This window comes from Gallinula chloropus (genome assembly GCF_964237585.1).
Source record: "Gallinula chloropus genome assembly, chromosome: 4".
NCBI classification, from domain to species: domain Eukaryota; kingdom Metazoa; phylum Chordata; class Aves; order Gruiformes; family Rallidae; genus Gallinula; species Gallinula chloropus.
The window spans coordinates 28,331,886-28,347,478 of record NC_140088.1 but is presented as its reverse complement, the minus strand read 5'-3'; the positions used below and the strand labels follow the sequence as shown (position 1 = coordinate 28,347,478).

At 44.1% G+C, this 15,593-nt stretch overlaps 1 protein-coding gene across 1 annotated transcript; it reads right to left on the bottom strand.

Moving 5' to 3' along the window:
• Positions 1-11,815: 11,815 nt before the first annotated feature.
• ADM (adrenomedullin) lies at positions 11,816-13,865 on the bottom strand. The gene is made up of 4 exons (XM_084262871.1): positions 13,788-13,865; positions 13,083-13,193; positions 12,652-12,792; positions 11,816-12,135 (listed from the first exon to the last, which is right to left on the bottom strand). The coding sequence occupies exons 2-4, from the start codon at positions 13,178-13,180 to the stop codon at positions 11,826-11,828; spliced, it is 549 nt and encodes a 182-aa protein (XP_084118997.1). The 5' UTR covers positions 13,181-13,193; positions 13,788-13,865; the 3' UTR covers positions 11,816-11,825.
• Between the last annotated feature and the right edge of the window lie 1,728 nt (positions 13,866-15,593).

Here is a 15,593-nt window from a genome sequence, read left to right as displayed (position 1 = left end):
TCTCGCCTGGATTTTCTGGATCATACTAGAAGTGTTTTAGAATACACAAAAGCAACAGAGCTTACTAGCTGACTCTTTTGCCTATGATAAGCAACTGATGAGCAGTTTATTGCAAAGTATTGAACACAGACAATCTAGAATGAAAGTTACCTTCCTCTCATTGCTTTTCTTCTTTGAACTGACCTTTTCAAGGTAAAGCCTGTGTTCTCCTGCAGAAAAAAAAAATATAAATGTGATGGGATGAAGGTTTAATTTTACTTTAGTGGTTTTAATAGCATTCAGCTATGTTACATTTTAAAGCTGCGTAATTATCAGATGTAACATCTGGGATATAGTATCTATCAGACTGTGTTTTATCCAAACTGGGCACAGATACAAGAAAGTGTTATTTGTATTTATTAACTGGAACATACAGAGAAAGGTCAACACTTTCCCTATTCATCTTTCATCAACAGAGAGGCTGGTGAAAAGCAGGGTAAAAGTAAAAATCCTTAATCAACAAAAACTTGTGATTCCAAAAATAGGCAAGACACAGGAAAGCAAAGAATAAGCTTCTTACCCATACTTTTTTTTAAAATTTTATATCATTCTGTTCAGTTATACCCATAGAGCACATCACAGATCTCTGCTGTTCTTAACTGAAGTCAAAAGAAGTGGTTTCCCTCTTGTTACAATGGTTAACAAGAGAAGCATTAAAAAGGAACGGACAAGCAGCAATTAAAAGAAAGCACAATATGGTTAAAATAGTTTCATTGACATGTTTTATTCCACTCTGCAGCACCCTTGAAGTAGTTAAATTAGCCGGTTGCTTCTATAACCCTCCCAACTATCTGTGATAGTAGTTACAATTACTGGCCCTTCAATGCAAGCTTATCTTCCTCATATCCAGAGACTTCGTGAGTCTTTCTCTTTTGTTACCTACACCAAAAAGCCTCAGGGAAGAGTTAACTCTTTTCTAACCTCAGTCCTAGAGTTTGAACACGCTGCTGGAGAATGTGTGGATACATTGACCCAACAGTCCTTTCGGTATCTCTTACTGTAAAGAGTTGTGTTTCTATACCTATACGCTCCCATTAGCCAGTTTTCCAGTGTCTGCTGCAGCACTGGAACCATTCACATTCCCACTATAGCACAATAGGGTGGCTTTTTTTGTGTGGAAGGGATTCTCAGTACAGAAGCTTTATTCATAAGAAGAGAAAAAATGTCTGACTGGGTTAGAGCAATAGTCTGCCAAGGCCAATATGCTGCCACTACTGTCCCCTACAAGGAAAAGAGCTACTGTTTTAGGACATCATGTGAACCTGGCCACTTTCTGGAGTATATTCTCATCCTATTCTTCCCAGCATCATCAGATTATAGATTTTAAAGAGCACATCTCTGCCTATTCCCTATAGTATCTGTTCTGATAGTCTTCTGAGATATCTTCTCATTTCTTTTTGGAATTGCTGATGTGCTACCTGCACAGCCTCTTGGGACAAGAAATTCCAGAAATCCACTAACTACTGTGTAAAAGAGGCATTTTCTTTCATTGGTTTTAAACCATTTCCCTGGCAGTTTCAGTGAGTGGTCCCCCAAACCCAGTTGTAATATTACAGGATTTGATGAATGACACTTCTGTGTTCAACTTATCCACCCCCTTAATTATTTTGTAAAATTAAACAACTTCTCAGCTTTCACTTCTCCAAATGGAAGAGTTTCAGCCTTTGTAGTCTCTCCTCAGAAAGCGGCTACACCATTCCCTTGACCTTTCTCATTGCTCCTCCTTCTGCCCTCTATAGGTCCACTGTCCTTGTGATATAGGGATCAGAGCAGTGCACTGAACTCAACGTGAAGGTGCCAGATTGACCTCTCTGTCACTTTCTCAGTAACCTTCCTGATGATGCCCAACATACTGACTTCTGGCTGCTGCTGCACATTGAGCCAGAAGACCACTTTTTTCCCCTCAGCATCCCTGGTTTGGCCTACAGCTCCTACCCTCTTCCTAAAAGGTCTGAGCTGGTCCAGTCTCTTTGTCCACCATAGATTTTTTTTTTAACTTCCAATCACATTTATTTTGAATCATGAGAGCCTACAGAGTTAAAATCCAGGCTAATTCAGTGACTGGTGACTTCAAACTTCTGTGTTTTTAACCAGAGAGCAGAACAGAATCCTAACTGGAAACCAAAACTGGATCTGGAATAGAATTCTAAATATAGTTTTGAAGCCTTTTCACATATATATATATGTATATAACATATATATATATATGTTACATATATATATATATATATATATGTTACAATTTCAAAATAGTAATTTGGCTGTGATCAGGCATCCCCTAGCAGACGTTTATGCAGTACAAGCATTGTTTAGACTAGTTTTTGCACAAGCCTTTGTTTCAAGACAGTAGGAAGGGGGCCCTGGCTGCTCTGTGCTCTTTACATTCTCACCGAGCTTGTTCACACAGGGACCTGCCCACAGTGATCTCCAGTAAACAACCTTCAATGGAAGAGGGTTGGCAATACCTTTGATTCCTGTATCTGTCAATTGTGTGTTTATTACTAATGCCATGACCTGTAGGTGACAGTAGGCTTTTCCCCTTATTCCTACGGTGTGCCTTGCTAGGCAGGTGTGTTTGCATGCACGTATTTCTGTGGTTCTGTGACCTACATTTGTGTGTGCATTCATCCATTGGGTAGCAGTGATTCAGGCTCTTCATTAGTTCTGTCTCCCACTCTTCTGCCCACACTGCCAGTAGTTAACTGCAGTGCTTTACCTTATTTGTAACCTTACTTGGGGCCTTACAGATTTAAGCAGAAGAAAGTTGCATTTTTTTTTTTACCTGGGACCAGGACTGATGCCTGTCCTGAGACCAAGAAGCAAAGATGTAAGCTGAAGTAACTTCCTGGCTGAAAGTCCATGTTCCAAGTGTGCCCCACTCATTCAATGTTTACACTCTTATATTTGTAACCATTCATAATAGAGTATGCAATATGTAAGTTGGGTGGGGTAAAGGAACCAACAAATGAACTACTGTATATTCAGTATAGAGCAAATTTAACCAGCACTGATTCCAAACCAGAGGTAAGTAAAAAATGTACCATTCTCACTACTTGTTTTAAATCCATTATGAATAAAGGGCTGAATGTTGTACGTAGGCATCATGTAGTATATAATTTTTTTAAATAAACTCTGCAGTACTGGAGATGAAAATAAATATTTTGATGGAATAATTTTTCAATGCCTGTTTCAGTTACTCAGCAGAATTAAAAATAAAATTTAAAAAATCCACCCCATAAGACAAAAGATCTTTACAATCTTTTAAAAGTCATCTCTACCATCTTTAGCTTCCTCGGGTAGAATTTGAGGAAGCCTTTCATACCATATATACTACTTCCTTCTTCTGTAAACATTGTTGGATTGTGTGTTGTAATACAAACATTTTGCAGCAGGTTATTTATTAAAATAAGAATATTTGTATTATATTAAGTATATATAACTTAGATAATTATATCAGAGTAAATTGAGAAGGCATTGAGCCCTGAAGAGGACGACTTGGGGGTGCTGATCAATGACAAGCTCAACATGAGCTGGCAGTGTGCGCTAACAGCTCGGAAGGCCAGTTGTGTCCTGGACCACATCAAGAACAGTGTGGCCAGTAGTCAAGGCGGGGGATTCTGCTGCTCTGCTCTGCTCTCATGAGACCCCACCTGGAGTATTGTGTCCAGCTCTGGGGTTACCAGTACAGGAAAGACATAGAGCAGTTGGAACAAGTCCAGAGGAGGGCCACAAAGGGAACTGGAGCACCTCTCCTATGAGGACAGGCTGAGAGAGTTGTGCTTGTTCAGTCTGGAGGAAGACCTTATAACAGTCTGCCAGTACCTGAAGGAACCTACAGGAAAGCTGGATTTGGAACATTTATAAGTGTATGTAGGTATAGGACAAGGGACAAAGGCTTTAAACAATTAGTAGATTTAGGACAGATATAAGGAACAAATTCTTCACACTCCAAAGGTGGTGAGGCACTGGAACAAGTTGTGCAGGTAAGATGTGGATGCCCCTCCCTGGCAGTGTTCAAGGCCAAGTTGGATGGAGCTTTGGGCACCCTGGTCTAGTGGAGGGTGCCCCTGACTATAGCAGAGGGGTTGGTACTAGATGGTCCTTAAAGTCCCTTACAACCCAAACTATTCTGTGATTCTATGATAGTGTTACATTATACTAAATACAACTGTGATTTCAATCCAGTATAAAAATGTCATTGCAGAAAATATTCCCATCTGTTTGTAACAGTTAGAGCAACAAGTTGAATTCTGTGATTGTGGAATCTTCCAGCTCATACCTAAGTACTACAAAGGTAGTGCATTATTTATGTCTTATTTGGACAGATAAAAGAAACAGGTCAGTCTGATTCATCCCACTGGTTGCATTCCTGCTGTTCGAAAAGATCTCTCACTAGAAATTAAGAACATCTCTCCAATCACAAGTTCTCTTGAAAAAGCAGCCTGTCCAAGTTCAGCCTCATCAGTAAATAGGTAATTCCTGTAACACACAGGAGCCAGAGTTCTCCTTTGATCCCTTCATGCCACACCTTGAAAACACTATTTTCTCGGAAAATATTGGTATGTTCACTGCTCTTTTGGTAGCCTACAGTGGCAACTGTCATATAAGGATAGGAGAGGTATCCAAGCATATGTTGTGCAGTGTAAACTTTGAGCTTACAAAAGAACAGAAAGAACAGAATATTTTCCTTTCTTCATCTCCTCAGAATATGTATAGGTATTGTGCTGTTCCTGTTTTTAGTGAATAAAGGCCAGGAGGAATGAAAAATTTTAGTCTCTGCCTTACTCAGCATATTGTGTAACTAGCCCAGGTCAGATATAAAAGTCTTTTAAACACAGGCCTCCCTGCTGGCAGCAGCACTGTGCCACTTCGACGTCCAACAATAATTTTAAATGAGAGTGATTTATTTTTCTTTAGAAGGCAGCAGATGGCAGCAAAGTTGTACAGATGCGCCAGACTAGTAGAAGAAAATATCTTGGTACACATGCTCTAACAACATTCCATGGAAAAAAAGTATCATTTGTTTCTGTATGTCTTGCGGGGTGGCTAAGGCAATAAATCGTGTTTAATGGCCCTCATGCACTTGTAACGTGAGGGATTTTTTTTTCCCCATTACCAGGAGTTAATGAAATCAAATTGCAGTGAGATTATGTGAATTACCACTCAGTAAATCCTCTTTGTCTCTGTAGAAAACACTTATTTGTGTAAATCTTTTTATATCCTTCATTAAACAGATACTGATTGCCTTGTGCAAATATTATCACAAAGTGCTAGACTGTCTATGTGTGTACCCTGACTGATACAGGAGCTCTGACTGCCAATCTTTGCTGTGAGCTATGTACACCATTCACTCTCTCATTTGAGTTAGTTGTCTGGATACATCCTTTTCCAGGGTTTCAAAGTAGGTGATGAGATTTTTTTTTTAAAGTATAGAGAAGAGAGAGAGGAAGAAGGAAATGCTACTGTATAAAGTTGTAGTAATATTCCAAAATCATACTGCATTAAATGAAATCTGAGTTTTGGATGAGAGCAGGAAAGTTTCTGGCATTTGATCTCTATTCATGAACACATTTAGTGCCACACTTGACGTGTATGTTTGTGGAAGCACCATATCCACTTAAGAGGAGCAGCAATGATCATACATTGTTGAAATGGGATTTGGGATCTGGGTTACCTCTTTCTGATAGAGTTCCTGTTCCTCACTTCTACTTTTTAGTAGTTTCTTCAGTCTTCAAAACCAGAACTTGTGAATAAGTGAAATATGAAGCAAAACTGACAATATAGTCTTTCAGTATAAAAATAGGCATATTTTTGAAAGAAAGCTGGAGCTGAGAGTTTTTTTCCTGCTGAAGTCAGTAGACGTTTTGTTTCAATTAGATGGGATCAGTCTCAGGCCTGGGATTTGGTGTTGAGATTCCTATCTGGCTCACCAGTTCATCACCACCAGAATGTCTGAAGGCTGTAGGCAGTAAGGAGACTAATGATATATACCAGTTGCATATTTTTCATGTTGTTTATCAATAAAAGGCCAGACCATGAATTTGTTCCTTATGCAGAACAAGATGCAGAGCTGCACAGCCCCAGGAAAAAAAATTACTTAGAAAAAGTGACTTACAAATCCATCATTTTTTCCTTGTCTCTAAAAGAACAAATTTACTTTACAAGGTGCAGCTGTCTTCTTCCAGTGTTCAGACTTAGATCTACTCCTGAGTCCTTATGTACAGACAGGGAAGTGTAGTGGCCTCTCAGAGTTTACTGCTTTGTAGCAGAGAGCAACAAGTGGAGTCAGGTCATGTAAGGGGAAATGAGGAACCCAGACACCCTTTTGTCCTCTCCTCTAACAGCAGTGCAATGAATTACATGGTGGCCTTTTAGTTTTTGAGTGTTTCGGTTTCATCATTACTCCTGTGACAGTAACCACCTATTAAAAGGACAATAATCACTGAATCACAAGGTTGGAAAAGACCTTTAAGATCAAGTCCAACCATTCCCATCCTATGCTAAAACATGTTTGATGAATTGTTTAGTTTGCTCCTGAACTAACAGATAAGATCCATTATGTTTGTTTTCTTGTTCCTGCCAATACTACTAGACATCAGAGATTAAGACCTGGATCACAGAATATTTGGGGGGTTTTTTTGGTTTTATACCATGTTAGCAAGTATGAAGAAAATATAAACTTTTTTATAATTGCTGTATAAATTGCATGCAATTTGCAGGCTGAGAGATCTGGGAAGTGATAGTTGACTAAAAGTATTGGAGGAATATTTATTTTGCAAATGTATTCTGAGAGTCAGAATTTATTACAAAATATTTGCCTTCAGCTGGGTTGGACTGATCTTTCCTAAGTTTGTAAAAACCCAGGCTTTTGTAAGTGGATGGAAGACTCAAGGAGGTCTATTTAAATGTTTGGTAAAAGTTATCACAGAATCAAAGTCAAAAGATTTCATTTGGCCTTCTCATTACTGTTGCTGGGAATTTTGCAAGCAAAACACTCCAGCCTTATCAAATCATTAACACTGGTTCTAGTCCTCATGGAACCATTTGTTTTTCATTTGGAAACACTGCAGTTATCAAGCATTTTGACTAGTATATATAGCATGTAGTAAAACAACTTTTACATTGAAAAGTTCTTTACCTCATGAACAAATTATGCTCCTTCTCCTCATGAAGGATACATGGCCCTGCTCCAAAGAATTAAGTATTTAAAATTAAAACAATTTCAAAGCTGACACAAATTATTTGGTGAAAAAAAAACAAAACCCACCCTGTTCTTTAAGAAATATTTGGATAATTAAAGCAAACCCTTGTGAACACAATAAACAAATTTTAGTTAGGCGTAATTGGATTTAGTTATTGGTTGTACTCAGTCATGCTGGAATTTTTTCTCCTGATGCCTGTGTGTTCTACACTACTTAAGTATGATGTGAGATAATATAAAATGGTGCATTGACGGCACAAGGAAAATATTTGGATGGCTGTCTGGAGTTGCCATTATTGGCTTTAATTATGACTTGCTGTCCTTTGGGTACTAAATGAGCCAGAAAAGGCTTCATATGTGCCAAAGTATTCATTAGTATTCCCCTTTCTGTCATTGTACTTGCAGGAAAAGTTTATGTCTGGCACCTGATTGCAGTTCTTATTAGCACAGACCAAGATGCTTTGCAGATTTTGATAATCATCTGAAAGTACACCAGTGTCTCTACTTCTTGCATATAGTAGAAATTGTTCCTAGGTAACAGTAGTAAAACTCTTTGGCCACTTTCTGATGCAACTGGAGAACATTTTTTGCAGTCCTCCATGAGACATGGCTGCTTACAGTAAGTTTTGTGGTAGCAGCAGGAGAAAGAAAAATAATTGCTTGTTTCCCTTTTCCAGGTTAGGGGACCTGCACTAGGACTTTATGGGAAAGCACTTGTATATCAGCATTTCAGGCCCCCTGCCACCATTCCATATAGCACTAATACTGGAACCACAAAAACCTTTCTGAGATAAAATTAGCCTTTGGAATCTGCTTTGGTAATAAAATATTGTCTACAGTGAAGTACTTTTTCTTTTCTATAGGGTGTCTCTAGGTTAGGTGAAAAAGGAAAAAAAGCTCATAAAGACTATTCCATAAAGTCTCCTGGCACTTCACCGAGGAGGCTCTGCTGAGAACGGTGACCACTCCTTTGGCTTCCACTCTTGAACAGACTAATTGACAAGGATGAATTTGTGCTCCAACACATATTTACCATTGCAAAGCTTAATTTTAATTTAGAACCTTGTTTGAGCTGAACTTAATTTTGTTTTAAGCAGCCTTTGAAATGCTGGCTGGTGGAGCACCAGACTGTTCTTAGTAATGAATACTTTAATGAAGGTGGTGTGTGAATAGGTGCTCCTGATTTTGGAGGCATTTGATGACATCTTCCACTTCCCAGTTGTCACTTTAGAGCATAAGATGGTCTCAAGCTAAGCACACAGCTCTTCTTGAACTTCTAGGACTTTAAGAGGAAGTTCGCTTTTATGCGTTGATGCTGTTTCACAGTCTTGTTCTCCTTTGAAACCTCAGTGGTTTCACTATCCTCACACTTAGAGATCCATGTAGGGATTTCAACTACTGTTTAAAGGCTAGTGCCCAACATTTTGATTTGTGGAATGTTTGCAGTGAGAAGATGTTTAGCCAAAGTAATATAAATTTCCATTACAGTAATCTTCAGTAATTTCTCCTGCATGGGCAAGAGGAAGAGCTTGGTCTTTATGCTTTAAAAGACATTGTTTCAAAGATTTTTTGGGGGATGTAGGTTATTAAAAATCATAATAAAAAGTATTTTACTTAGTTGCTGTTCATTGTAACGATGAAGTTTTGCTTCCCCCTACAAGCACGGCAGGTGGTGCTCTTGATCCTTCCAAACAGAATTTTCACTTTGTAAACTACAGCAAGGTCAGATTTATGCCATCCGGCACCAGCTTGCTGATTTTAGCTCTGTCCAGTTCGCCCAAGGATCTTTCAGCTTTGAGTGAAATGTTTTCTATCAGTGAAAGGGAAAGAGGGAAGAAAAGGTATTTTAAGTGGGGACTGGATTTTAACAGGAAATGAAGAAAAAGATCCAATACAAACACAAGTAGCTAGTTGGCAAGTACATATTTAACCATGCTGCAGCCCAATCCAGCCCTATGTCCACAGTTTAAATGACAAAGGGGCTGTGTAACCCCTAAGTAAAACATTGTAGCTCTTAAGTTGTATGGTTCTGTTGAAGTAATTTTGGTTGTGCTATGTACCTGAAGTAGGATCCCCTTTCTACCTACACATTGTAATTTCCCACTGCAAGTACCCCAAAATGTATAAGCACCAACTATTCTAATTTCAAAATCTTTCATGATTTGAGTATAGCCACTTCCTTGTTTCTCATCTGGCAAGTGTAGTCTGTACTGAGAATCATGCATTTGCTGCAGCCTCTTTTATCTTACAAAAATCTGGATCAGAAAGGCCATTGGCAATAGAGAGGCAAACTCTCTTCTAGCTGTTAACAAACTGGCAAGTGTCAATTTACATGCATTTCTTAAAAAAGAACATTTCAAGTGGAAAACCCAACCTTTCAAAATTCCAAAATTCTTAGTTCAAAGGGTTTAGGAAAAACGGAAAACAGGCAATTCTGAGAAGAACCTCAAAACTTTGGTGAGAAAAATCATTATGAATATATGCCAGCTATCTAGTCAACTGCATTACTACCCAAGTTTTTTTGAAGCAATATTCCTGGAAAGGCATCGTTGCCAGTTCTTTTGATATTTTTTTCTGGTAAATATATGTTCCTTAGACATTTAGTATTAATGAATATGCCAGCTTCATTTATTCTAGCAGAATTTAATGCTACTGTTCTCCAGTCCTCTTCTGGGTAAGACCTATGTTCAGAGATACATTAAAATAGGGGAAATTGTATGCTTTATCCAAGCTGTTGCTCAAATACACTTGTTCAGTTTTTGGAGTTCTTTCCTTGGAGTGCAAAATGTAGACACCAATAGATGGTGCTGTTGGTGCATTAACAAGGTTCAGTTTCACATTTATTTTCTGGTCTGTGGTTGGAATTTGTTGGGGGTTTGTGTGGGTTTAAAAAAAGAAAAGAAAAAAAGCACAAAATAATAACAATAATAATAAAAGAACAAAACAAAATCCCTAATGCTAAGCTTTTATCCAAGATGTTCTGCCCTTGCTGAACCGGTCAACATTTAACTTTAACCTGAACTGTGGCCCAGGAAATCCTTCAACATAAATAACCTTGGAAGCTGCCATGACCATTTTTGGAACCTGCTCCCTCAATAAATCTGTTACTTTGTTGTGCAATGTTGAAGTGTGCAGTTGTTTCTCTGATTAATTAGGGCAAAAAATAAACTTGCACGATCAACCCAAGCTGTGACACGTTTCAGCCCTAGCTGAAACATGTGGGTAGGAAAGGCCTTAGAGCCCTCTAAGCAGATCTGCCCTGGGACTGTAAAATGCAGCCTTGCTTTTGACTTTACTTGATCTGACCAGATAACGTGGCTGCTAATGAAGTCTGTAACGGTGGGGTTTCAGTCAGTCACAGGACTGCCATGCTAGGTTAATAAGGGTAGGACTGAACACAGTAAGAAATCACTCATCTTGACCACCTGCCCCCACTAAGAACAACAGAACAGAACTGTTTTATGTAATAGTGTTTATTTTATTTCACATATTACCCATGGAGAACAGCTGATACATTCTCTACATCTTTCACCACTCTGGAATGCAAGATAAAAAAAAGGTATGGAAAAAGAGTTTAACATTTGACATTCACGATATGAAAAATAAAGGGGATACAATGTTTTAAAATGCCCTTATGCAATATATATATATATAAACCGTATAAAAATAAAATATATTAAAAAAGATACAAACAGGACATGACACAGGACAATCTTAAATATCGATACGTATCTCATGACCCACTCACACCGCACTTATAATTAACAAAAACCACGTACAATTGCACTTTTCCTCTCTGTGACGTTCAAGTATATCGCAGTCCCCGCAGGGACTAGTGAGTGTCCGATTCCCTGCCGGGTGCAGATAACGCAGAGGGTAGAGCATATGTGGGCGACCTGTCCTTGCCGAGGGCTGAACGCGGACCCTCCGGCACATGGGGCAGAGGGTGAGGCCGGAGCCACGTCCCCCGGGCACGAGGATGCTGCGCAGCGGCTGGCGCTGGCCGGAGTGTCTCCCGGCCGCGGGGCTCCCCTGAGCAACCCCTCCTCGGGGCAGATGGGGCCGAGGCAGCTTTTGAGTGCAGCCCGTTGGCAAGGAAGGCCCGGACCCCCATCCCGGGTGCAGCGGCGGGGCAGGGGCGACATGGCGGCCGGCGGGACAGCGGCGCCTCTGGCGGCTGCGGACCGGGTGCGTTCCAGTCCCAAGCGGCGGCGGGCGCGGGAACCGGCGGTGCTTCGCCCGGGGAGGGTAAAGAGTCAGTGACCGCCCCGCCGCTGCGGCGGGCGGGGGGGGAGCAGCCCCTGCGTGTCCGCAGTGGGTCGCGGCCTTCACAGCTTCCCCGCGCCGCCTCTCCGCGCCGGGCGCGGGCGGGGACCGCGGGACCGGCCGCCCCTCGCCCTGCCAGGCCCTGGCGGCGTGGCCCGCCGCTCCACCGCCCCCGGCCCAAGGAGTGCAGCCCCGGGGTCCCGCCCGGACAGGCGCTCTCCACGAACACAAGCGACGGCTCCCGAGCAGCGGCGGATCACCGGAGCGTCCGTGTCTCAGTCCATCCACCCGAGACGGCCTCGGCCGGATCGTGCGGCGCTCAGACCCCGAAGACGGGGGCGAGGGGCTGCGCCCGCCGCGTCCGGGAAGACAAACGGGCCCGGGAGGAACGCGCCGGGCTGCGGCGCTCGGGCAGGGAGCGCCGCCTGCGGCCGTAGCCCTGGGGGCTGATCTTGCTGGCGGGGGCGGCGTCGTCCTTATCCTTGTCGGTCAGCTGGTAGATCTGGTGGGCCAGCTTCTGCACCGTGCACGTCCCGAACCGGCACCCCATGCGGATGGCTTGGAAGTGGGGGAAGCTGTTAATGCTCTGGCGGTAGCGCTTGACGCGGATGTGAGCATCCTCCCGGCTGCTGCGAGGCAGGAAGAGAGAGCGGGCATGAGAAAAGCGCAGTGGGGCCCCAGAGGAGGGGACCCGATGGGCCCGGGGCGGGGAGGGCAGGGAGCCCCCAGGCTGGAGGCGGGCCCGTCCCGACGGTGCAAAACTCCCCACCGTCACCCCCCGGCTCTGCTCTCCGCCGAGCGGCGGGAGAAGGGCGATCTGGTGGCAGAGCAGAGCTAGCTGCCTATGGGAGAAGAGGCCCCGCCGTTTTATGGCTGTTATTTTATCTATGGATCCAGAGCTCAAGTTACTATTTATATTTGACTTTCACAGTAAAGGCGCTGCTATCTCCCGCCAGCTGAAGAGCGCGGGGAAAGGGAGGCGGGAGGCTGCAGGCTGCTTTCAGCGCGATGTGCAGCCCGGGCAGGACCTGTCTCCGGAGCCCGGGGGATCTAATAGCGAGAATAAGCCCTAAACACCCGGAAACGAGGGGACCTTGAAACTTTCCTCGAGCAAGTGCCCGAGCCCAGAAGGGGCTGAAATTTACCTGGGATGCGAGAGTCGGAGATCCTCCTTCACGTCCTGGGTCCGTATGAGCGGCAGCACGTCGGCAGCTGCCCCCCGCCCTCGGAGCATACCCGAAGGCTTCACGTCCCGCTTTGCTCGGCTCAGTGCCCATTTCGTCCATCTGAAAGGAGCGCAAGGGAAGAGGACAGCCTGTTAGCGCAAGCCTGCAGGGCGGGAGCCAAACCAAATAGATTCATGGGGCGATAAACTTTGCCAGCGCCGAGATTTTAAACTTTTTTAATTTTTTTTTTCTTTTTTAGTGTTTCCTGATAGGGCATGAGGCCTTTTAGGAGCTGTGCAATTCCCGCAGGGAATCCAGTCCCTCTGATCACGGCCGGAGCCCGGTGCGGGGGCTTCGCAGCTCCCCGAGCGGGGCTGGGCGCTGGAAGGGGGGCGCGCTCCCATACTCACTTTCTTTTGAACTCTGTCGCTACGTCCACCCTTGCAGCATCCACCCCGAAGAAGGTCACAGAGCCGAGATAGAGCAGGGCTACGTGAACTAGTTTCATTCTGGCAGGGCTCCTGGTGGAGGGGAAAGAGAAGCACCGTAAGTGTGGTTGCTAGTAAAAGTCAAGTAAGGTCTGTCCTTTATTTCTGGTGATTCCAGAGATCTCCTTCCCTCGGAGAGGAGAGCCCCCAAGCTACCAGGGACGTGGTGTGCGACATGCACCAGAAGCTAGTATTTGCTCAGCAATTTATCGGAGAGTAAATAACAGAGCCTCCAAAGTTTACGTTTGTCGAGAGTTTTACTTGCAGAGGCGGCTGAAAAGCATCAGGATTTCCAGAATACCCCCAGCGGCTCTCACTAGGATTTAGCAAACCCATGAGATTAGAGAGAGCTGGCTATCAGGCACATCGTTTCTTAACATCAGCAAGTGTTTTGCTGCTTGGAAGTTTATCCCCTGATAGCTCATCTTCCCACTTCACACGCAGAACCAGCTAGTTCTGGATCTCATGTTGTAAACTGCAGCTGATGCCAAAAGCCAGTGCAAAACTCTGCAGCATAACTCCAAGCTCTTCAAAACAATCCAGATTTAGTAGATTTTTACTGCCACCTCCCCTGCATCTTTTTTTTGTCGTTGTTGTTGAGTGAGGAAAAAAAAAATTAGTTCTTACCTGACAGTGAGGATAATCCACTGAGAGAAATATTTTTGTAGTAGCGATCCGAACTTGCAGGATTTCCCGAGGAGCGAGAACTCCTTCTTTGTGTGTCTGAAGTAACCACTGCCGAGCTGCGCTCCACCGCTCCCTTTTATAGAGCGGGGAAGTGGGTGGACCTTGGCGTGGCTCGGCGATTTTTCTTTGACACTTACCCCCACCCCCACATCCCAAGCACTGCTTAATCATTCTAGCGTGGATTGGGGGCAACCTATACTAGGGCAAAAAATAAGAGGATTATTGATCATTATCTTAAACACCCCCCTTGGTATTTTGTTAATTATAAGGACAGCTTTTAGGTGTGGATTACGAGTCATGGCATAACTTGCAAAATCTGATAAGCCCCTTGGTCTGTTTTCTGGGGACAGACTTTTTAAACTGTTGATATATAATTATGTTTACGTGCTCTGTAGCATAATGTCTCATTCTAGGCATCTTAAATTCAAGTGGGTAGAAGCAGGGGAGCAGGAGCTAGACTCAATCAATTTCAAAATCCATGAAAATCCATCAAATACCAAAGTTCCAAAAATAAACCCATATTTGGACAACGTGAATTATAATGACTAACTGTAATGAATGCCAGCCTCCTTTACATAAGTAAGGAGGTGACAAATCAGACATCATTAATATTTATGACTCAGCGTGAGTGCATTTTTTAATCTAATAAAAAGTATTTAATTTACTTGATCGATTGAAATAAACCACAGTTTAAATAGTTTTGGAAGATGAAGGTCAGAGCGCACTTCTGCACCTTTGAACAAAGGAAGGGCATTGCTTCAGGACAGCCACAGGATCACTGAAACTTTTGGGGTTATGGACTCCGGGGAAGATTTGCCCTGCCTGGTTTTATCCTCAATCCACGAACCTTTATATACGTGAGTACCCTTACTTCCCTGGTTATAAAGCTAAATCAGTGCAGGATCAAGGTATCCAACAGCATTTTCCCGGATGGCCAGCAGCAAAACCTTAGTCCGCCCACTTTGTTTGTTTGTTTGCTTGTTTTCCACAGTCTTTAACATCTTTGCTCCGTGACTAGTCAGAAATGTGAGGGTCCGGCGTCGCAGGGGGTGCTGGAAGCCAGCACCAGGGTTGGACTGTTTCTCTACTTACTTGTTGCAGCGCAAATTTAGCGGAACCAAGGGAAATGCCCCGGGAGACCTGCGCCCTGGGGCGCCAGGGTCCCCTTCCCAGCGAGAGATACTCGGGAGGAAGGAATGAACTACCGCGTGCGAGATGTTTCTCTCGCATCTTGCCCCAAGCAAAGTGTTTCAAAAATCAGGTGAGTACGTACTCGTGACTCTGCCTTTCTAGATAACCGCGGTATATAGCAACACCCCGGAGAGGTATGTGCACGGCTGACTCGGTTTAAGGTGCTCCCTCCTTCCCTCCCTCGGCAGCAGCGTCCAGGCATCTGGAAGCTTCTGTGTCCGGTATCTACCTGTCCGGCCACAGGCTGGCCCGGGAGCCCCCACCCGGCTGGGCTGCCGCCCTGCCGCCCCTCACGCGCTCGCCTCCGGTCAGCTGTCTGTAGCTGTTCCCCTCCGCATCCTCCCGCCGGGCCGCCTTCCTTCCCCGAGCCCCGGGCGCGGCTGGCCGCCGGAACAAGCCCAGGTTCCCTCCTCGCCGCACCTGCCCGGCCAGAGCACGGGGCGGGAGGCGGCGCCGGCGGCTCCCGGGACGCCGAGAGCCCTCGGGACGGTGCGGCGGCTGTCCCAGGCGGGGGGCGCAGGAGCTGCCCCCAGCTCCGGTCCCTTCCGCCCGCGG